The 23,891-nt window shown below is 33.3% G+C and overlaps 1 protein-coding gene across 15 annotated transcripts in view; it reads left to right on the top strand.

Annotated features, from left to right (window-relative positions):
• Positions 1–23,891, top strand: part of LOC149411205 (antichymotrypsin-2-like) — a 126,721-nt gene that overhangs the window by 94,029 nt on the left and 8,801 nt on the right. For 2 of the 15 annotated variants that reach the window (XM_089647421.1, XM_089647394.1), the window contains exon 9: positions 18,834–19,013. The exons of 8 other annotated variants lie outside the window; for them this stretch is intronic. In XM_089647421.1, coding sequence (XP_089503547.1) covers positions 18,834–18,982 — 149 coding nt within the window. In that variant the 3' untranslated portion in view covers positions 18,983–19,013. Of the gene's footprint in view, positions 1–1,115; positions 1,308–7,155; positions 7,299–10,114; positions 14,278–18,833; positions 19,014–19,658; positions 19,811–23,891 lie in introns of those variants that run through there. 5 more of the 15 variants (XM_089647405.1, XM_089647401.1, XM_089647413.1 and 2 more) reach the window with 5 other exon arrangements.

Genomic DNA, 23,891 nt, shown 5'->3' with positions numbered 1-23,891 from the left:
GAATAAATTGACAGAGTTCCTAACAAAGTATCAGTTAAAAGTGAACGTTTTATGAGGATGGCGGAAAACACGTCATATGTCTGTCATGATTTCTATTCAGAAAAGAACACACATTCTCCATATATTCTGAATGACTAATATTTTATCAGGAATTTGTTATACTATCACTTTTTTAACAGGATCATTCTCTGTATTTATATATACATACAAAAAAAAGTATTCTTTAAAAATACATACTTCTTCTAGGGCTTTCTAGGGCTTTCTTATCTAATGTCCGAACTTAAGGATTGTTTTGATTTTATGGATTCTTTCGTAATCCTCCTAGCCAAGGGTTATATTAAGGCGAAGCTTAATGCCAAATCACTATTTTGATTAACCTTTATAACAAATTGGTGTACATTATGAATACCAAAAAATATGCTTTAGATAAATTGAAGGTTTTCTTATCGTTTCGCTTGAGTAGAATACAAATAAAAAAATAAATTAATAAATAAAAAATATAAATGTAAGTAAACTACTAAAAAATATTTTTTCAATAGAAATGTATGAACGCATAAAGGAAACAACTTAAAAAAAAACAATATTATAGCTAAGGTTATCTGTGACAGTTTCACTTGATTAACTTTTTTGCTTTATTATAAAATTATTTACAAAATAAATAAAAACCAGTTTTGTGCTTGAAATCCCACGTTTCTAGACTCCGTTTGTCAAGCGATTTTAATGCCTATTACCTACAATAAAATGTATACCAAGAATATACACATTTTTGGCTTTTAGCTTCCTCATGTTTCTAACTTACTACTTGATACAAATAACAAGAAAAACAATAATTTCGGAAATTTTTACTCAATTTTACCATTATGATTTACTGAATTTGAATATTTAAATTTTTCATCGTAGGGCTGCGTCCTTTTCGCTTTGGTGGTCCTGCTGCACCTACATATCTGTGTTTACCTACCTTTTGAGAGAAAAGCAGTTGGATAAAAAACAGTTACATTATAAACTGTTTTGTGTAACTAAATTAAAATCTAGAATAACGTAGTTACATATATTTAATTTTACTATTTTTTCCATTTTAAATCAAATGTCTTATTTTACTATATTTTCCGTTACAGTATTGAAATTCCGGTTCACTTCACTGCAAGTACTCCAAAAAAAAGGACTATTTGAGGCTGATCATCCATTCATCTGCATGATTGTAGAGGGCTACAAGATCATCTTCATGGCGAAAATCATCCAACTTTAACTATATCGTACACATAACCATTTAATTTTAACTACGTATCATATCTGGTGTGCGGAGGTCATCGAAGTAACATATAAGATTTTGTACCGTATGTTGTAATATTCTGCAGTACGAGTAAAACGTCCAAGCAGCGCACATGCGCGGTTAGCTTATGAAATTTTTAAAAAATCTTTGAAGTGAAAATTAACCCACTTCCCGACATCTGATCGAGCTGCAACTCGGCAGATAGATTCGTTGTCAAAGACAATGCATTCTGTCAACTTTTGGTGGCAATCAAGCATACACACATGGACATATGTGCATTTCTCTGAAATTAGATGACATTATAGCAGTTACATATACGATGGTTCCCAATCAGATTTGATTCAGTTATTAGCACAGCTGACTCCAATCCCTGTGGAAGAAGGTTCGATTCTCATAAATTAATAACATCTAAAAAAAGAAAATGTAAAAAAAAGTTGTTGATTTTACTGCATTTATTTTCAGACCGTACTTTGGTTTTGGGTATAAGATTAAATATAAAAAAGTAATAATATTTACTTTATTTAGATTTGATTATTTTTTATAATTGCCATCTGGCAATAAGCCTTCATATAATAAATACTATGTATAATATTTAAGTATTATTAAGATTTAAAAAAATACAAAATAAATGTATCTTGATATCATTATTGCTTGTTTCATTTTTTTACTGTTCGTAATACAATTTCAATTCAATTTACACATCATTTCATAAAACATTTGACAATCATTGAATTTGCATGACATTATTATTTTAATTTGTTAAAAAGCCTAGAGGGCCCATAGTAATCTTTCAAAGATGGTTTGAAAGGGAGATAAGTAAATAAAAGTTTTAGGGGGAGCGCCCTTATATTAAAAACGGTTCCATGATAACTCAACACAGCGACAATTCAACACACTTTTAAAAAGTGATATAAAGTCATTAGAAACGATGAAAAAAAAAAGTTTTAACCTAACCTATCCTACATAACCCAGTTAATAAAGTTTTTGTTTCATCACTTTCCATGACTTTATATAACTTTTTAAAGATGTGATGAATTATCATTGTGATGATTTATCCAGTTACCATTAAAAACGATAACCAATGGAGAAAATATTTAGTAAAACACGACTCGTTTGAAATTGACTTAGTAGCATTTAAAGATACACCGAATTTTTTCACACCTATAACATATTAAATAACAAAACAAAACGTGTTTTTAATAATTTTCGGAAATTTGCGAGTTTTTTCTATCGAGGGAATTTCAAATAATTAACGTTTCGGCATAAAAAATGTACAGATATTATCTTAAAAATAACATATATTTTTTTGGAACTTAAAAACTGAAAGAGTTTATGAGAACCTTATCATAAATCGGTAGAAATTGGGAATCGTTATATTTGGAATCAAGCCGCTAACAAAAACACTCCTTATGAAGTTGGCGATAAGGTTTAAATTCCTGCTTAACACCAGCCGCCAGTTTTTGATTTACGCAAGAAAAAAACATCTCCAAAAAGTGACAAAAAGGCACACATATTTAAATGTTTTACCCATAGACATATGAATATTAGTAGACCTGCCCTAAGTGATTAAAAGCGTATTATCCCCACTCCCCATACCGGTTCCATTGGAGCCGGCTGTGCTCGCGTATGGCCTCAAGTGAAATTAGAAAACGTGACGTCATCATTCTTGTGCGAACTATGGTCGAGGCATCATCGGTTCATTTTACGAAATAACACGGCAAAATGTTGACTTGTTATATGAAAACTTGTAAAAATAGATGTGAAAAAGAGAATAAACCCAATTGTCGTATTACATTCCATAAGTAAGCATTATTTTACTTTATTTTAAGCTTATTCACACCGTATTATATGGATCAGTTTTAGAAACATATACTATCACATCACAATGTAGCGATTCTCAAGTGTGCTCATCGTTGTTTACTGGGGTAGGTAAATTATGAAACATTTGTAAAAGTGTCTTAACTAAATACTCTGAAACTAACTACGACTCTGCAAACAGAAGAAATTTACTTTGCCGAATTTGGACTTCGCAAATTAGTTCATAACGTGGCGAGTAATTTGCGCTCCCATGTAAAAATGTCTATTCATTCAAAAGCAGATTTTACTTTTAAGAACTAAATGGTGATATTATAATGCGAGATGCCTATTTACTGTCAGATTGATTTATTGACGAATCACAGTCAGCTTAACCCCCTTCGTTCTTCAACAGTTGATTTTACCCCTCGCCATTATCTTCTCGTCTATTAATTCCTATGTCTGTGGTTTTACCATAATTTTGTAAAGAATTTTATTTGCCACATTATACAAATACCATAACCGAAAAGAGGTTCGTACTTAGGAGATTTTTAACTTTTAAGTAGTTCTTATAGATCTGACAATTTTTTCTTCTGGGCTTATAAAAATACTTCAAATCATTTCAAAGGCGTTCTATGTAATATGTGTTCTACTCGCAGTATTTAATTATCTATGATATTTCTAAGCGATTAAATTTTCCAACCAAAAACACATGATTTTGCGATGGGGAAATTCCGGTAGAACAGAGATCCAATTCTTCCCAAATGATATCTGATATAAATGTGACGACCACAGTGTTTATTTGTTATTTATTGTATATTAATTATATCATATTCGGGAAATTCTTAATCCAAACTATTTTTTCCCAATTTGAAACAAACATACAATAATAATAATACAATTAGCACAAATACCATTGAGGTACATAGATAAAGACAGCTTTGGCGTTCGAAATATGGGCCACGCATGTCGGATAATAAGGAAGTTGAGTCCATTTTTTTTATTTTTTTTTATCAATGTTCGCATTCAAACTTAAATACGAGTATTTTTTTTATTTTTGTTTTCATAGTTAAATTAATTCTCAAAGTTTGAATTTTATTAAGCCCGCCAAAACGAGCGGAATCCGAGCGGTAAGAGGCGGGGTGTGGGTGTGACGTCATTCAAACTGTAAGAACCACGTCGCTTAAGCATTTTGTATGGAAAAAAAATTAATTCTTCAATAAGGAATTCCAGTAATTTTTTTACCAATGTTAACCGTCTATTAGAATTGATGTTATTAAAAAAAAAGAAAATTGATTAAGATTTCATGGTTAAATTAATATTTTAAGTTAGAATATTTGCTTTTCCTGCCCAGTACGGTATTCCCGTCGCTATTTGTTGAGGTGCCCCGCGAGAATTCAGGACCACCGCGCAGAAAAGTAAAGACCAAAAGTAAAATAACGGTTTACAGCCCAGTTCACTGTGAGACTTTTCTGGGCGGCCGGCGGCCTGAAGTGTATCACATGCTATGTGACATGTATAATAATAAAAACTTCTAACTTATGCAATAAACAACATATTATTATAAAGCACTATACGAATATGTATCTTTAGAAATCCATTTCATATAATAATAACAACAAATACGTACATATATTTGACAAACCCAAATAAACGTTTGGCCTATACACCTCTCTTATCTAAACCGACCATCTCTCATGTAATATAAAGAGATGCACCATAGGTGATCCGTTGTACGTACAAGTCACGACAGATGTGACGTCAGAATTCTTTCGACCAATCGTGGAGCGTATACAGTCTATTGCTATTTAATGCTTTTTCAAGAACGTTTAACTAATTCTAAGAATAATAATATAGAAATATATTTATATATTTAGAATCGATATTTTTTGATCTACATGAACATATTTTTTATAAGTCAAAATATTTTTCACTCAACTTCCTTATTGTCCGATGTGAGATATCACGGAAAATATAAGGAAAAGCAATGGTTTAACCTTTGATCGGTAAGTAAGGTTTTACCATAATCAGTAGTCGCGTAAATTGAGTAATGTTAAAAACTCGCGGACGCTGGTCTCCTTTGACCCGTCCGTTCGATTCATTCACGTTCGCAAGGATTCGGGTGACATCAACAGCCGCCACTCCGCACTTCCTACTTTCCGTACGGGAACAATATTTCACACTGATATTGCAAGGAATGTAGACTCTATTTATATATAACTCGATGACAAATACCTACATTCAAATGTGCGCTCTTCAAAATGATTTATTTTACTTACCAATGGCGATGCACTATCGTGTAATATTTTAAATTGAGCCGCTATCAATAACAACCCATAGGTAGATTGCGATAAGGTTTAAATTCCCGCTTAACACCAACTGTTTTGATTTATGCAAGAAAAAAACATGGCCAAAAAGTGCCTTTTAATTTATTTTGTGGATGTTCAGGCATAAATATTTTTTTTTTTCGATCATTTTATAAATAACTTAATTTGCCACATTATACAATAAAATCATAACCTAAAATGGGTTCGTAAGTAGAAGATTTTGAACTTTAAAGCAGTTTTCATAGGCCTTTACATTATTTTTTTCAGGGCTTATAAAAAGATTTATCTAAAAAATATTCGATTATGTCAAAGGCCAAGATGTATTCTACTCGGAGTATTTAATTAAAGCATCTGAAACATTTCTAGGCGACCAAATTTTCAAACCAAAAACACATGATTTTGCATTACTACGTATGGCATCGCCTTAATTTCGAAAGTCGTATATTTTTTGACTTATTATGATTGGTTATCATTTGATATTTTCACGGCCAAAAGTATTATGCCGTGTTGCGCTTCCTCCTTATTTGGTCAACGTTTCCAACAGCATCGCAGTGTCCATCATCAGGGCAGATGTTTAGTGATAATGGACACTGCAATGCTGTCCGAAACGTTGGCTAAAGAAGGAGATAGTGCAATACGGCATAATACCCCGAAAACAAATCACTATATTATTATTGGTTCATAAAGGATTCATTGGAATCTCTATGGTAGGTTCAATTTTATTTTAAAATTAAATTAGGTACCAAATTTACATTTCAGAAAAATACTTAAATAAAATTCTCTTATTTACGAGTAAACAAAGTGCTCGTATAGATTACGCTTGATTCTATAAATAAAGTCAATAAATATATCAATACATAGTACCCCCAAACTTGTCACCCAGATCATGCATCCTATTGGATAGATGGTTGTGTATGTATTGCAGAAGAATGTTATATTTTGTCTTGTATTATACATTTCTTAACATAACTACATTTTTTATTTACTGCCTTACAAAAAAATACTTGTTTATAATTTTCAAAAAATAATGAAATTTTTTCTCATATTTTTGCACTACACTCTATGGAGTATCTGGTATACCTTATAAAAAAAATTGAGTACAAAGCGTTAACAAAAGGATTACAATCTTTAGAGCACAGGCGTCAGGTGTGAATGCTGTTCTTGTTTTACATCTATTTCAATGGAAGATGCTCAGAAGAAAGTATGGAAACACGCCAAACGAGAGCCCAATATTTGTACAGGGTTGACAATTGTCATTTGAGAATATGTCGTTTCTACGACTCACAGTTCTACAGTTCAACAACAGCTCGGCTGTGGAACAATTTGCCGGTTTCTGTGTATCCTCCCTCCTACAACACGAGTCTCTTAAAGATTACTCCTTCCTCTCATCAAAAAGACCCTCCGTACCGCATTCCCAAAGATGATATAGTCTCTGAGGGAAATTATTTTCCTCAGAAAATAAAATCGTTTTGACTATCTGAAAATCTTTAACTATTCGTGCAAATTTGTAAATACTCCCATGAAGAATCCTTTATATTTTATCTTGATTTTCTTCTTTTTAGCATCCAGGTTTTTGCCTCAGTATACCAGATGTACAGCAGCAAATAACTCTGCATTCAACATTGCCATTTATTATTTTTATTACAGAGGATTTTTTCAAAAGTAGGCTGTCCCAAGAGCAGCCAAAATCAATACACTATTTGCTCTGTCATTTGTTAAATAATAATATAATATAACTCTCAGAAATTTTTCATAATTCCTTAGGTTTTCTATTCCGTGCGAGGTCTGGCCGAGTTCTGAGGTCCGTGCAAATGGACATCAATCATCCTTTCCTCTATACAATATTTTCCAAAACGACAGGGCAGGTTGTCTTTTTGGGAACTATAAAGGTCTAAGTACCGCCTTAGGTAAAATCATGACTTTATGTTATATATCAATTGGTGTGATATGGCTGTTGTTAATGTTTCTCGCATGAATATCACAAATCCTTAATCAACTGGGAAGCTTTTTGTGTGTCTCGAATCTGTAGTATAATTTGGTCACATAATAAATATTCTAACTACCTCATCTGACCAGCTCAAGAAGCCAAAGGACTTACTAAATATTGACAACGGGTCGATTCGCGTAACTCTTCCGCTAACTGGGCAGTTATCAATGTAGCCAATGTTAGTAACTCCAAGATTCTTGGCAAAATGTGAAATCAATGCTGTCTATTTAATTTGTATAGAAGTGTAAGGAAATCTATATAAATAAAAATGAAAATGTTTGTTTGTTCAAAATCTTAAATCTCCAAAAGTTCATCACCGATTGCTTTGAAATTTTGATACAACGTTGCATTCGAATACTTGTGTGTTTTTATACACCTATAATACAGGGTTTTCCAATAAGAGGTGTTATTTTAATATTCAATCGTAAAAGATCAATGGTTTCGTTACTTGTGCGGCACGTAGCGCCGTCTTGTTGAAAGTATACGTTGTCCAAATCAATACCATCCAATTCCGGCCATAAAAAATCATTAATCATCTCTCAATAGCGATCCATTCACCGTAACTGTTGTTCCAGCCTCATTTTCGAAAAAGTAAGGACCAACGACTCCGCCGGACCATAAGCCGCACCAAACAGTCACATGTTGAGGATAGAGAGGCTTTTCAACAATAACTCTTGGGTTTTCCGAGCCCCAGATGCGACAATTTTGCTTGTTGACGAAGCCACCGAGGTGGAAATGGGCCTCATCACTCAAGATGATTTGCATTTGATTCACTCAAATGAATTTTAATAATTTCAATGCGTTGTTGAACCGTGCATCGTTCCATTTTTATTAATAGCGTAGTTTCTACTTGTCAAATGTCAAAAAATGACAGCTTTAAAAGTAATATCTACCGAAATAGCGGGCTTTTCAAAATAACACCTCTTATTGGAAAACCCTGTATATAGATGTCACAGGTAAAAGCATGCTTTTTTGATAAACAGCACCACTTGTTGGAAGTATAAGTAAAGAGCGCTATTGTTTTTATATTGGCACAGATAAACTGTGCTACCGCAACGCGTGGCGGAGTACAGCTAGTGTGTAATAAAACTGTGGCATTTCATGAAAACAAAATCTTTCAAATATCGCTCGTTATTCCCGTTAAGCTGATGGGTGTGACGTGTAATAGGTATTTTGATGGGCCCATGGGATGATTTTTTGCAAACGAAGGTTCTATTGAGATGTATGGAGTATCGGGGCTCCATTGACTTCCTTTTCATGGCAGTTTTCGACATCCTGGGAGTTCTGTGGGAAATCTAAGTGGATTCATTAGCTTTAAACCGTAGTACGCAGTACAAATTTTTCCATTTTAATATTAAATAATATGGGAAATCAATCGCTCGAGTTGGTATAGGGCTACCAGTTTCTTCAAATACGTCAGTAGAATTTGGTGAAGCACCCTCTAACAAAATTTCCTAGATCACCCATTTAAAAAATGAGAGGAATGAATTGATCTACCATATTTAAATTAATAATTTTATTTTTATTTATTCCCAATTTCTTATCCGGATAATCAGTCAGATTTCCGAATTAGAAAACCTTTTGGTGTTGTGACACTGCGACTCCACTCTATTAGTTGGTATTGCTGGAATAAGCCCTACGCAGCACACCCGAAGGACCAGTCCCAGAACTATGTTAATCGCAATGTGATAAGGGACAATTTATTTTTAATAGAGAGTATTTCTCGATGTTTAAACCTGGGCTTCTGGAATATAATAAAAGCCCTGATTGGATTATAGGAAAAAAGGAACTCACCCGTCGCAGTTGGGGTCACAGTCTATACTGAGCTCTGCAAAGCTCCAAATGAACATAATATCACTTTATTGACATCTTGCAATAACCGGTCATGGTCACATTTCGGGATGGGTACATTGGGTAGGTAGGACAATTGCAGGATTTGAGATATCCTATCCACCAAGTCTTTGCGAATGTATACCTACCAATCCCATATATATATTGTGTGAACACCTTTATTCCATGAATCTACCGTATTTTAGCATGCGACATGGTTAGAAGGATAGAAAGTGAACAATCAACAATCTATTCCGGTAGCTTTTTCAGTCGTTCACTACCCGTGGCTTTGGTCAATTGACCACAAATGATCGTCACATTCTTCTTGATATCCAATAAACAAGTCATTTTTAGTGGAACCGCCCGCTATCCCAGGAAGTTCAGATCTCCTTCATCGACTCATAAGACGGAGAAGTTCAAACCTACTAGTAGTTGTTTAATAGGTACAGTGCAGCCTACACTTGTTCGTTTATTGTAAGGGTTTTATAAATTGCATGGTGGGTCTTCACCTTTCGAAGGGTAGTCATCATTTAACCTTCGGTATTTCTTACGCCATTTCTCGTAGGAATACGGAGTTCATACCTACTACATAGTAGTTAGAAGTACTAAAATGGGCATAGCTTCAGCATTCACACAGGAGGGTTCGATCCTGTGGATGGAGAGAGGGGTAGATACTTCCAGTATCGTTCTGATGTAAGACTCCCATTCAGAATTGAAACGTTGCTTGAAATGGCTTCAGCCGTGTTTGGTAACCAGATTTGAATAGCGAGCTGCTTCCCCACCTTCCTCTTTTCCATCTCCTTCCCCTCCCCACTACCTTCAAAATTAAAGAGTGAAACTTTTAAGAGTTGTATGAAAAACACATTTCACTGGCATCATTCTTATTATATTTTTTTGCAATTTCAGCAATCGGAGTTGTGGGTTATTCCTTTTCAAGGACTATAAGCAAAGGATTCGAAGCTGATCATCCCTTTGTCTGCATGATCAAAACTACGAACGCAAGAATCATTTTCATTGCAAGAATCACAAACTTTTAACTCTACCGCACAATTCTTTGTTACGAAGCAGCATATTATTTACATCAAATAAGAATTATAATTACAATATTGCACAGAATATTAAAATCCTCTGCGAAGGGTTTACGGTTCGTCTACACGCTCAATCTTACTTGCACAAACTTTAATTTACACAAGTAAGCATGTATGGTAAAACGGTATAAATTCAATACAGCTAAACAATATACATATATACTATAATATGAGTTATGATTCCCCTCACTCACACTGCGTTGATTGCGTCCTTGCATGAAAATAATTCTACAACCAGCTGATAAATAAGCCGGTAGAAAACTGTTTTACCATCCGACAATGATTGCAAAAGTACAAACATGACTTAACGATCAATTTTATCGTTATATGACATAACGGTATACCGCGCAAACGGCTTGCACAAGCATTAATTTGTGCAAACTTAATTTTGCTCCAATTTTCACAAGTAAGTAAAAGCGTGTATAATGTGCAAATGATTTGCATACACTTCAAATGATTGCGACAGGTTTGCACAAACCACATTGCACAAGTAATCATTCAAGCACTGTCTTATGGATGCCGCGCAGTAGGTACACCGTGTTTTTTGCACCAACATAATCCATTCAAGTCGCTGCGTGTGAACGTAGGTTTACGTAATTCGTAAATTAAACACTCTATCACAATAAAGTTTCTTGGTACAATAAACTATTTTCACAAAATTTGAAGAATTCTTCAAATTTCAATGTTAATTTTCAAGTTCTGTGAAAGACCTATTCAAATTCTATTATTATATCACTATGGGCCAGTTGCTTCATAGGACTGAAATAATGACAGAATTTGAAAATTAACTTTGAACAATTCATCTATTTCAAAGTTGATTTTCAAGTTCTGTGAAGGTTCAAGTCAAGTTTTGTTGTTGTTTTAGATTTTTTAAAAGACTGGCCAATTATGATATGATAACAGAACATGAATAGAACCTTCAGAGAACTTGAAAATTGACTTTGAAATTTGAAGCATTGTTCAAATTTTTTTAAACTACCCGTTCTAATGACGTGTTGTTTTAGAGAATTTGAACAATTCTTCAAATTTCAAAGTAAATTTGAAGTTCTGTGAAAGTTCTTTTCAAGTTCTGTTATTATTTCAGTTCACTCAAGAAATTAATCTATAATGATATAATAACAGAACTTGAATAGGACATTCCCAGAACTCGAAAATTAATGTTAAAATTTGATGAATTGTTCAAATTCTATGAAACAACCCATCCCTAGTTAATTTAATGATTTTTACAATTTTTTTAAATGTAAAAATTATTTTATTGGATTACGTTCTTTTCTTGGATTTGAAATATTCTGTTTTAAAATTATATTTGGTTTGATTGATTCTTATGCTGTAACAGTTTTATATAGAGTTTGAACACAAATTATTTTTATATTTTGTTTATGTATAATTCTGCTTCGTAACAAAGTTTAATATTTATAACGTAATTTATAAGATGCTTTTTTTTATTTTTTACTTACTTACGTAGGTATATTAATAAACAAACATATTATGCAATTAGAATACGCTTCATGGATTCGTAACTCTACGGTAAAAGTATATAATCTTGATTTTTTGCTCAAATGGAGTTATAATACAGATCGAATTCTAGTATTTTTATCTTCATTTGAGTAAATGAGAATGTCGATATTACTATCTATAAGTGAAAAAGGGAGCGAGAAAGAATATGTGATGTTATGTTTGAATAAAAATTAGTCAAGATATACCTTTTTACTCAAATCAACTGCTAAAAAGATCAACAAAGGAAATAGCTTGTCAGATGAATCTTGGGTCACGTTTGTGTTTGACTTATATCAGCATATTGATAATATTGAAGTTTTATTTACATCCACTAGATATCATACTATAGTATAAACCGTATATTGTAAGTCAATATTTGGGTATAACTGATTACCATCATTAGAAATATTGATTTAAATATGCATTAGAGAGGTGATTAAACTTCCAAGTACATTAGTCGATAACGAGGGAACGTTTTATTCTGAAAAATATCAAATTTTGTTTATTGTTTCCTGAACTATTCTTTTTTACTGACATATACCTCTTTAGCCGAGAGCCACGGAATTGTTCAACAACCTTATTGGCTTGTAAAGTAATTTAATAAGAAAGAAATACAGATATTTATTATTAACTGGAACTCTTTTTGTATACATTTTTAAATTGTTTTAAATATACCCACATATTTAATATCAATATAATAGTATATTTTATTTTATGAATCTTTTGAATCTCATTGATTTTTGGATAAATAATTTATTACCAATGCCACCTGTGTAAAAAGGCCCATTCATCAAAAAACTTCCTGTATTATTGTACTTAACTCTGCAACACAATCCCACTCTCATTCAAAACTCACAAGAATATTATAGCATACTCAAATGAAAAGCTGAATACATAATACAGGGAGATCAGATTTTGAAAATATACTGACACCCGGTGACCGGGTATGTCATCAAAATGACAATTCAACACACCTACAAAAAGTGATATAAAGTCGTGAAAAGTGATGAAACAAAAACTAGGTTAAATAGGTTACATGGGTAACTATTAAACCTAGTTTTCGTTTCACCACTTTTCATGACTTATATATAACATGACTTTATATCACTTTTTGTAGGTGTGTTGAATTGTCATTTTGATGCAAAAGCATGAAACCATCGATGACTAAAATGGCCGCCTACCTTGTGCAAACACAATTTCAATTGCATATTTATATTTTATTATTATCACTAAAAAGCAGCCATGTATAAAATTTAAATTTATAAATTTCTGGCACTATTCCTGAATATATAAAAGTCGGTTCCATGATAACTTAACATAATGACAATTCAACACACCTTTAAAAAGTGATATTAAGTCATTAAAAGCGATGTAAAAAAACTAACCTACCTAAACTATTTAACCTAGTTTTTGTTTCTTCACTTTTCATGACTTTATCCTTTTTCATGAGTTATCGGGTCACCATAAAAGTGCATTGAAAAATACAGTTTTATGATTTGAATGATATTACATGTATTTTAACAAGTAGAAGAGATCGAGCGTAATAATGGAATTGAATGTAAATTTTAACAGCCGTTTACAAAATTAAAACAAGAAACCATCTTCAAATTTTGTTTATTGTTTCTCTTTTACTGACATATACCCCTTTACACTGGCTGGCCTTTTATTCAGGTGGCATTGATAAAACTAATCTAAAAATACATTTGTACCTATATTTAATTATAAAATAATATTATTATGATTATTAGATTTATATTATTATTGTAAATTAAATTACGTTAAATACAAAATTACAACTTTACAGGAGACTTGACACTTCGTCTTGCTTCAATACTGAATGTATTTAGTTCATGGCTAAAGTATTATATTATTTCATTTAATATTATTAATATGACTATATAATATGTACTTTGAACTAAATATCTCGTTTATTGAGGAAACACAGGGATAAAGTTCAAGACTAGCAATCCGTAGGCCATGAGTTCAAATCCCGGCGTGCGCAAGTAAATTTTATACGATTGGTTGGTGTTATTTCACAATTTTATTGTTGAGAGTGGAAGATACTGGTATGTGACTTTTGTTTGGTGACCAGTTCTGAATAGCAAGGGATGCCATAGTCTCATTGGCTCCAGGCGGTTGTGTGGTACAAAAAAAGTCCACTCTGAGCTGAGAAGGCGAGACAACATCTAATACAGCTCCCTTGAGTTCTTTGCCAGCGTCAGGACCCGTTTGGCTCAGGGTGTTGAGCCTCCTGTAATGCACTTTTGTAGATAACATTGTTTTAAATAAGCCTTAGAACAATTTATATAGTTAGTACTTACTTATACAAAATACATAAAAAAATATTGTACACTAATATAAAGTTTGTTTTGTAAAGCTTCTACATAAGTATATATTAACATGTTTTATATCGACGGGAAGGGGGTAATAACTACAACTAGGTAACTCCGATATCAATAATATCAATAAATAAATACATCATTATTGCTTGTTTTATTTTTACCATTCGCAATGCAATGTTCAGTTGAATTCTCATCATTATTTAATAAAACATAGCGAGGACCAATACCATGGTTAAAAATAATACGTAGGTAACATTCCAATAAATTAATATGATAAAAATAACACATATGTAGGTAACATTCCAATAAATTGATTTGATAAAAATAACACATAGGTAACATTCCAATAAATTAATTGATAAAAATAACACATAGGTAACATTCCAATAAATTAATTGATAAAAATAACACATAGGTAATATTCCAATAAATTAATTTGAAATATTACAAATTTTCTTCCTGCAATTTTTTCGATTTTTAGTTACGTAGATGAAATTATTCGTAAAAAAATGCGAAACGTTATATTTTTACAAACAATTACATCGCTTTTTAGTTTGTAAATCTGTAATGTGGTAGGCTTAGGTAAGGTATTTAACTGCCCCCAACGTCACAGTTAAAAACTATTTGCATTCTGATCATGGAGATAATTATTATTTTATCTCAAAGTCACAATTATGCACAAACACAAATGACAAAATAATTTCCTTCAACAAACGAAGATTTGTGAAACAATTAAGTCAAGCGATGACTGAGCTCGAGCGCAATGCGGCATAAAAACATATTAAGGTTTCATTTTTTTGGAGTGGGGGGGTTTAATTCCCAACCTTCTCCATTCTAAGTGCTCGTTTTTGAGGCGCGCCTCAAACTAAACAATGTGTGACCATGTCAGGTACTGTTCATTTTGTTCTATGTGACCTTCCCACTCTCCTCCGCCTAGATGAAATCAACGGCTTTCGGAGGCGGGCCCTATCTCTGCCTCACGGTCTTGTTATTGAGTAAAGCGTGAGCGAAAATCCACACATGGCCGGCCTCGTTGCACTGATGTGATTAGTTACATAATATAAAGATAACCAGTTCTAATACGGAAATATTTTTATTTAATTTTTATTTTTTTATTTTATTACGAACATTAACAGGTTTATAACATAACATGCATAGAGAGAGAGAAGAGAGAAATAAGTAAAAGAATTAGGTTACAACCCAATAACCAATGTTCACATCATGCAATAAAGATAAAGAAGGTTAAAAAGCAATAAACAAACAAAGAAAACAAAGAAAGGTTAAAAACAAAGAAATGTTAAAAACAAGGAAATAATAAGAGAAAATGTATATATATATATACAGTATACACGTATAAACACATACAAACATATATATACATACACATGCATATACACATATAAATACATATGTACACACATACATATACATAGTTGCATACATACATACGCATACATACATGCATACATGGAAAAACGTCACGTAATAAATAGACATAGACTAATCACACACTATATATATATCTCCCATTATTCTAATTATTGCTCATACACAACAGCTCAAGTTCGACTTTATCATAAGATTATAACGATTAAACATCACAAATTAAAACATTAATGAGATATATTATAGACATAGAGAAATCACACACTTACTTTCACATATTTTTTGGTTTCTTGGAACGGGCAATTTGCCTAGTTAGGAACCAAAATTTCGACCTGATAAGGTACAATAATCACAAAATATTTTAATTATATCTTGTATATAACATATTGTACTGTGTGTAAATTTAAATGAATAAATAAATAAATAAATAAAATAAACATACATACATACATACACACACGTACATTTGATATTAAATACAAATAATATGTAAGAGTGATAATGAATAAATGATGAATGTAATGTATTAAATTTAGAAAAGGGTTAATTATTACAATACTCTGTTAACAATTTTTTTAAAAGCTCCTAAGGTACACGACAGGATATCAGCATCAAAATAAGTTTTATTATAATAATTGCAAGTTCTTAGTAAGAAAGAATTTTGCCTGAGACTCGTTGAAGCAATTTCGATATGAAACAATGATTTGTCTCTAGTTTTCTTACTCGGGACTCTAATATTGATTGATGACAAAAGGGCTGGACAGTCAATATGACCACTCAAGACTTTGTGTAAGTAAATCATGTCCGCAGTGTCTCTCCTGCTTTTTAATGTTTTAAGTCCGTAGTGCTTGATAGAGCTTTCCATATCGTAATAACGTAATTGTCTCCTGAAGTTCAAGTGATGTACAAACTTTCTTTGAACAGCTTCAATGCGTTTTGTGTGAATGTTATAAAAAGGATTCCATATGGCAGAAGCGTACTCAAGATGACTACGGACGTAGGAGTAATACAAAATTTTGAGTGTATGGATATTGTTGAATTCCTTTCCAATACGGAATAAAAATCCTAACATGCTCAATGATTTCTTGACAATCTTATCCACATGTGCCTTGAATGAAAGTTTGTCGTCAATCAGTACACCGAGGTCTCGAATTTCATTGACTTTTGAGTGGTTGACTGTTTGTAATATGGTAATTATATTCAATTTTATTTGTATTTTTTGTAAAGGTTATTACATAACATTTGGCAGTATTCATGTGGATATAGTTGACAGTACAATAATCATTAAGCCTATTAAGATCTTTTTGCAGTTTATAACATTCAGTAATAGAGTTAATAGAAAGAAATATTTTCTTGTCATCAGCAAAAAGTAAAACTTTAGCATGCTTAAAGCATTTTACAATGTCATTGATAAACATAGTAAAAAGCAACGGTCCCAGGTGAGATCCTTGAGGGACACCTGAAGGTACATTGACAATCTCAGAATTGAAACCGTTTACTGCTATTATCTGGGAGCGTCCGTTGAGGTATGAAACTAGCCATCGGTACAAATTACCGTGTATTCCTAAAGCTAAAAGTTTAGACAATAATAAGCTGTGGTCGATTTTATCGAATGCTTTGGAGAAATCTGTATATATAGCATCCACTTGGATTCGTTTGTCCATTGATTTTGAAATATGTTCGGTGAATACTGCAAGATTGGATACAGTTGATCTTTTTTTCATAAAGCCGTGTTGATTATCGGTTATAACAGACTTAACACAGTCATAGAGTTGCTCATGAACAGTCTTTTCAAGAATCTTACTTAAGATAGGTAGTTTTGAAATTGGCCGATAGTTCTGGACGTCGTTTTTAGAGCCGTATTTGAATACTGGTGTAATGAGAGCACATTTCCATCGGTCTGGGAAGATGCCTTCTTTCAGTGATGATTGAAAAAGCAGTAGGAGAGGCTTAGATAATTGCTTGCTGCACATTTTTATAAAGTAAGATGGTATTTTGTCATATCCTTCTCCCAACGACCATGAGATATCATTAATTATTTTTTCTATCTGTTCCTTGGAAATTGAAATAGTAGAAATATTTATAGGATTATCAGTTTGGGGATTATTAGCGAAAGCCTTTGGAGTAACATAATGATTATAAGTGGATGCAAAATGATTTGAAAACATATAACATATAGCTAAAGGATCGTTAGCAGTTACATTCATTAGTTTCATAGTGTTGGGTAACCCCGTACTATTTCTTTTACTTCTAACATAGGACCAGAAATTCTTTGGGTCATGCGATATTTTGACTTCTGCATTTATTATGAATTGTCTATGACATTCGTTCGAAACTTTTTTTTGTCTCGTTCGCAGAACACAGAATTCATGATAATCTAAAGGATTTGACCATTTTTTCCACTTTTTAAATATTCTGTATTTTTCTTTTGTTAATTTTATTAAAGCCGGGTTATACCAATATGGATATGTGCTGTTATCCTGAATTTTTTTTGATGGTACGTTACAGTGAATGATTTCATCCAATATATCGTAAAAACGGTTAATAGCTATATCGGTTGTTAGATTAGAAAATTCAGCATCCCAATCAACATTGTTGAGGACCTTGTTTATATTTTCATAATTCGCCTTTTTAAAGAGATTTATTGTTCTTTTCTTACTTACCATGGGGATTTCTATCTCTGTACTGATATCAATAATGATTGATTTATGATATTTAAATTCAGGTATAAGATGTTGGGAGGTATGTGACACGATTACAGGGAAAGAGCTAAAAACTAGGTCTAAGAATTTGTGATTGTTGTTCGGAAAAGTACAATATTGTGAAAGCTCATTAAAACTAAGAGTGTCTGAGATTTTAGAAATAATTTCAGATTGATGACTATTTGTAATTTTCATATTATTATCATTACTTATTGACCAGTTTATTAAAGGTAAATTGAAGTCACCCGCTATAAGAAAATTATCATCACGATGAAGCGCTCGCAGTTCACATAATTTATCCATAAAGTCATAATGTTTAATATTCAAATTGAAGTAACATTAAGACTTATTCTTAAAAAAACTTAAATTGGTAACGTTAAAATGAAAGTTGATGTATGGATACGTGCATCTTTTCTACCTTTTCTGCTGTATTTTTTTAGGGAAGGCACAGCCTCTCCTGCCTCTTTGCACGAACTACCACTGGTACATGGAATGGCAATCACTCAGATTTCCGTATTAGTAAATCTTTCTTCCCTATTTAATATGCGTCTTGGCTAGGAGTATTATAGAAAGTGAACAGTGAAAAAAACAACAAAATTATATTTTCTAGGGTTCGTCGTCTATTCCCGCAGTTTTCATGTTCGTCGGCTACCTGAGGCTTCTTTTGTAGTCAATCGACCATTCACATTCTTCTTGATATCCAACAAACAAGTCATCTTTTATGGATCCGCCCGCCATCCCCCATTCATCAGCTCGTAGGACGAAGAATGTCACACCTACTTGTAGATAGGTACTTTTATTAAATCTTGGTGTTTTTACAATGTTGCTTGATGGTTCTTCTCTAATTGAATGGGTCGTCATCTCTATTAGCCTACGGTATTACTTATGCCATTTGCTTAAAAGAAAAAGCTGTCCACACCTACTACCTAGCAGTTAGGTACAGTGCTTAAATCATGGGTCGTTTGGTAGGGTTTTTTTTAAATGTTGCATGATGGGTCTTGAATCCATTTCTTTCAGTGACCATCTTCGGGAGCCAACGTTTCGTACAGCGTTCCAGTGTTCATAATCAGGGTAAATGTGTCGGACATCTCCGAAGCGTTGGCTAAAGAAGGAGGAAGCTCAACAAGTCATAATAACTCAAAATTAAACACGAAAATAATTTCAAACGATCTTTTCACATTATGCTTTAAAATATTTTACTGAATATTTTACTTAGCGCCATCTATGAATGCGACAATTAAAACTTTGTTTCGTATACCACGACGTACATAACACAAGCACGAAGCGTGGGGTAGCCGATGGAAGCGGCAGTAAGGTCACAAGTTCAAAGCAGTTTGTATTTGCCATTGCCGCTATCCTTTGTTTTGTCGCCCGTTGTTTCAGGTAAAACTCTCAGAGGTCCTGTGCTATTCTGATACATCCATCATTGTTGCAGCGTTTATTGCCGTCAACCGCGGTTCTGCATATAAAGCGGTAAAGGTTGATTTCCTGGCTGATAGACCCTTTGCCTTGGAACTGATCTTTAAGAAAGTGAACATCATCTTCAAAGGATCTTTCCACGCTCCGGAATAATATTCTACCTATCAACGCAGTTACTTTTGGTAAATCCATCTCTACGCGGAACTGTAACGCTGTATTCAAAAAGATTTCTTTCCAGCTAATGACTGTTGTTTTTGCTCCTATGCTTTCCAAACAAAACGGATTTTTATAGAAGGAGACTACCTTTTTATGCTTTTACTACAAAATCGCTTCAAATCTGAAGTGGAAAGGATAAGCCATAGACCGCAGTTTCTGCTCTTTAATGCTTTTCACTGCAAAACCGCTTTAAATCTAAATTTATTTAAAAAAGTGTTGGGTTTTGTATGTATGTGGTGGTATGTAGCTTTCTGTTAAACGCTGATTCCAGGTCAGTTTCAGCTTTTGAACAAGTAATAGTCAGTAGAAAAGCACAACTGTCGTGTTGTTATTCTTGCCATTTGATCACAATTTGTCCAAAAGCTGAAACGGACGTAGATTTGGTGTTTGGGAACCTTTCAAAGTTCAAAAAACAAAATGGTGCTGATTGGCCTTATGATGACTATGTTACATTTGAATTTTTGTGTCACACCTGAACTGTAGAATTCCACTATTTTTGCAGATGATTTGACGCTAAAAATCAGTGGCCCTATAAGGGTGCCTTTCCAGGCTAATAAACCGTTTTTCTTCGCCTTGGTCTCTCAAGAAAACTTCCTGGTCTCACACGTCATATTCCAATATTTTATAATTTAATCAACTAAAATAGATTCTATTCAAAATGTGGTTCCATGATAACTCAACACAGTGACAATTCAACACACTTTTAAAAAGTGATATAAAGTCATTAGAAACGATGAAAAAAAATTTTTTTTAACCTAACCTAAATAACCCAGTTAATAAAGTTTTTGTTTTATCACTTTCCATGACTTTATATAAATTTTTAAAGTTGTGATGAATTATCATTGTGATGATTTATCCGGTTACCTCAAAATGTATGCAAACTTAACCTGTTTTTGAGGAAACAAAACTTTTTTTATAAGCAGATATTTTTTGCCATAGTCTCATTAGCTCCAGACGATTGGGAGCAGTTGCGACTATTTACGTATTTGTGCGGTATTTACAACAACAAAACATAATTATATTTATTTAAATAAAATTATGTAGTGTATATCACGGTAGAGTACAATTGTAAAAAAATCCTGCAAGCCATAGACACATGTCTATCTATGAAGAGGGAGGTAAGTACCTCTATAGGTACAATGATCGTTGTTATAGCTCCTTTATGCTTTCCCAATAAAACTTTTATAGCTAAAGACTGCTGTTTCTGCTAATTTATACTTTCTTACATAAGTGTTGTGTTTTTTCATCGTATAAGGATCTTTCCATACTCAGGAAAAATATTTTCATTTTTACGTAGGTAGGTACCACATTCCTAAATTTTGGAGAAATCCCTCCCTACGTAGCATTTTGCGGTCCGTTGGATGGATTCCCCTATCTTAACAAACGGATTACAATCTTTAAAGCACAGGCTTCAGGTGGGAATGCTGTCCTAATTCTACCAGTATTTCAATGGAAGATGTCTAGCGTCATTGGTCTCTTTCGGCACCGGTGCATAGTCACCCAATATTTGTACACGGTTGAAATAGGTCGTTTCTATGACTCATTATTGAATTCAACAGCTCAGCTATGGCGCAATTTGCTGACCTCTATGTTTCCTCCCTCCTAAAACATGGATCTCTTCAAGGCCCATGTTCACACCTTCCTCTCCTCAAAAAGACCCTGCACAAAGCATCCCCAAAGACGACATAGAGTTAATGGAAAAAAAAACTATAACACCGCTTTCGAAAAGCTTTTTCCAACCAGTGACCGTTGACTTTTGTTGTTTTATTTATGCCAGTAAATTAATAAAAAAATAAATTATTTAGGCTATGTAAAATACTCATAAAAATTGAAGTACATAATTATGACAGATCATATTTTAAATTGTTGTACAACAAAGAAAAAAGTAAGTTTTACAGGTACATAATAATAATAATACATACCAATATAAACATTATCTTACACACTAGAGTTAAATGCGAGGGCCATCTTAAAAGTAAGGTTACAAGGGCTCCTGAGGATGGGGGAAATTTTTAGTTTCGAAGTTGGCGCATGGGAACGAACTGCCGGCCTCTGTGTTTCCTCCCTCCTACAACATGGGACTCTTCAAGACCCATGTTCACTCCTTCCTCTCCACAAAAAGACCCTCCACACAGCATCCCCAAAGATGACATAGGCCCTGAGGGAAATTATTTTCTTCAGGGCCTCCTGTGTGGAGTTAATATAAAAAAAAAAATAAAAAAAACAAAAAAAATGGGGCGTGTAGGAGGGATCCTAACGGTCAGTTTGTTTGTTCTGGCGTGTTTGACGGCCACTTCGACCAGTCACAGAAAACTCTTCCGATGAAGAGTCCACCATGACCACTGCGCGTGAATTTTTGGATTGTTTTACAAAGGAGGAAGAGGCTTTTCTAGACTTTATCGTTACTTGTTATGAGATGTGGGTCTGTCACTACACCCAGAATCCAAAAGACAATCATTTCGGTGGCGTCATTCAGAACCGTAGAAGGGGGATGCTGACCAGGAGTCAGCCGACTTGATGCCTTTGGACTATCACCTTTTCACTAAACTAAAGGAGTTTTGAAAAAGTTTTTCCAACGATCAGGAGGTCGAGGAAGCTGTGAAGCAGCTGGCAGCGAAGATCTATGACCCTGGTATACGAATGCTGGTGCCCCGACTACAAAAATGTCTTGATCTACTCTCGATTACTTTAAAAATTATTTTATTATATTTTTGAAGTATCCTGTGAAAGCATTGAGAATGGCTGAAAATGATTGATTTTTGAGAAATTATACTGTGTTGCGATAGTTAATTAATGCCTTCTCTAAATAAACACTCTGTATGTTACCTTATCCTTTATCAGTTCTACTTCTGCAAATGTGGTTCATTTTCCTACACCCTTTATGAACCACATTATTTCTACTCAGAGATGTGCAAAATGGGTACCCAAAACCAATGAAATGCAAATGGAAATGGGTCAAAACTTTTCCATTTGAAAATACAAAATGCAAAATAGTTTTTGGAAAAGCATTTAAAATGCAAAATGCAAAATACCTATTTTCAAAATGCATTGAAAATGCAAAATGGTTTCTCAGGTCAAACAAATAAAATAATTATAGAATTTTTAAACAATTTTGTCATTTAATAATGGACATCAATGTAGAACAAACATATTACATGATGGTAAATCCAAAAACACCACAACTACAGATTATGAAACCACAAAAAATTTGCGCGGGACTAATGTCGCCAACGTAAAAACATAGAAACTGCTATCTAACATTTAATATTACAGCGTCATGGCTCCATGTTCAGTATTTTTGTAATGGTATCACTCAATTGCCAGGGTTCCTACCAGGGAGCAACTTGACAAATGTAAATTATCTCTCATATCGAGGTTGAGGACCGACTGATATTTGGGGCTTATGAAAAAAAGATGAGTGGAGATACGAGTAGTAGGAAGAATGTTGCAAAAAAGCATTTAAAATGGAAAATGCATTGAGAAAAGCATTTAAAATGTAAAATGCAAAATGGTTTTTAGAAATGCATTTCCATTTGAAATGGATTTATTTGAAATAAAGCACATCTCTGTTTCTACTACCTATCTTATATGGCTCGCGTATAATAAGGTAAAAGAATCTTACAGATTCAATGTACTGCGTGTATCGCTTAGATATAGAATAGGTACCATTAAACATTGTTTCGAAATTTGAAGTGGACATTTTAAACCATAGACAATAGAAACAAGGAAGGTGGGCCATAAACAATGACGCCAACATCGTTCACCCATACTACTGCTAACAGCATCTACGCACAGCGGCGCCATGTTTCCACCCTTCACACCAAAAGCATAACTTCCAATTGGCATCACAGCTTTGATAGTCCGTGCAGTTTGGTTGTAGTTCGACCACAGTCCACATGCTTCCATGCCATGTTTCCCTTTGTTTCTATTATCATTATGTTCTCAAGTTTATTTGTGATTGGTAAATTTTTTTTCCAGATTTAATTGATTGGCGAGAAATGCCCATTTATGAGGGTTTTTCGGCTAATCACCC

The sequence above is a fragment of the Hesperophylax consimilis genome, chromosome 26 (assembly GCF_061612785.1).
Source record: "Hesperophylax consimilis isolate HC1 chromosome 26, BYU_Hcon_1.0, whole genome shotgun sequence".
Classification (NCBI taxonomy): domain Eukaryota; kingdom Metazoa; phylum Arthropoda; class Insecta; order Trichoptera; family Limnephilidae; genus Hesperophylax; species Hesperophylax consimilis.
This window is presented reverse-complemented; position numbering and strand designations above follow the sequence as displayed.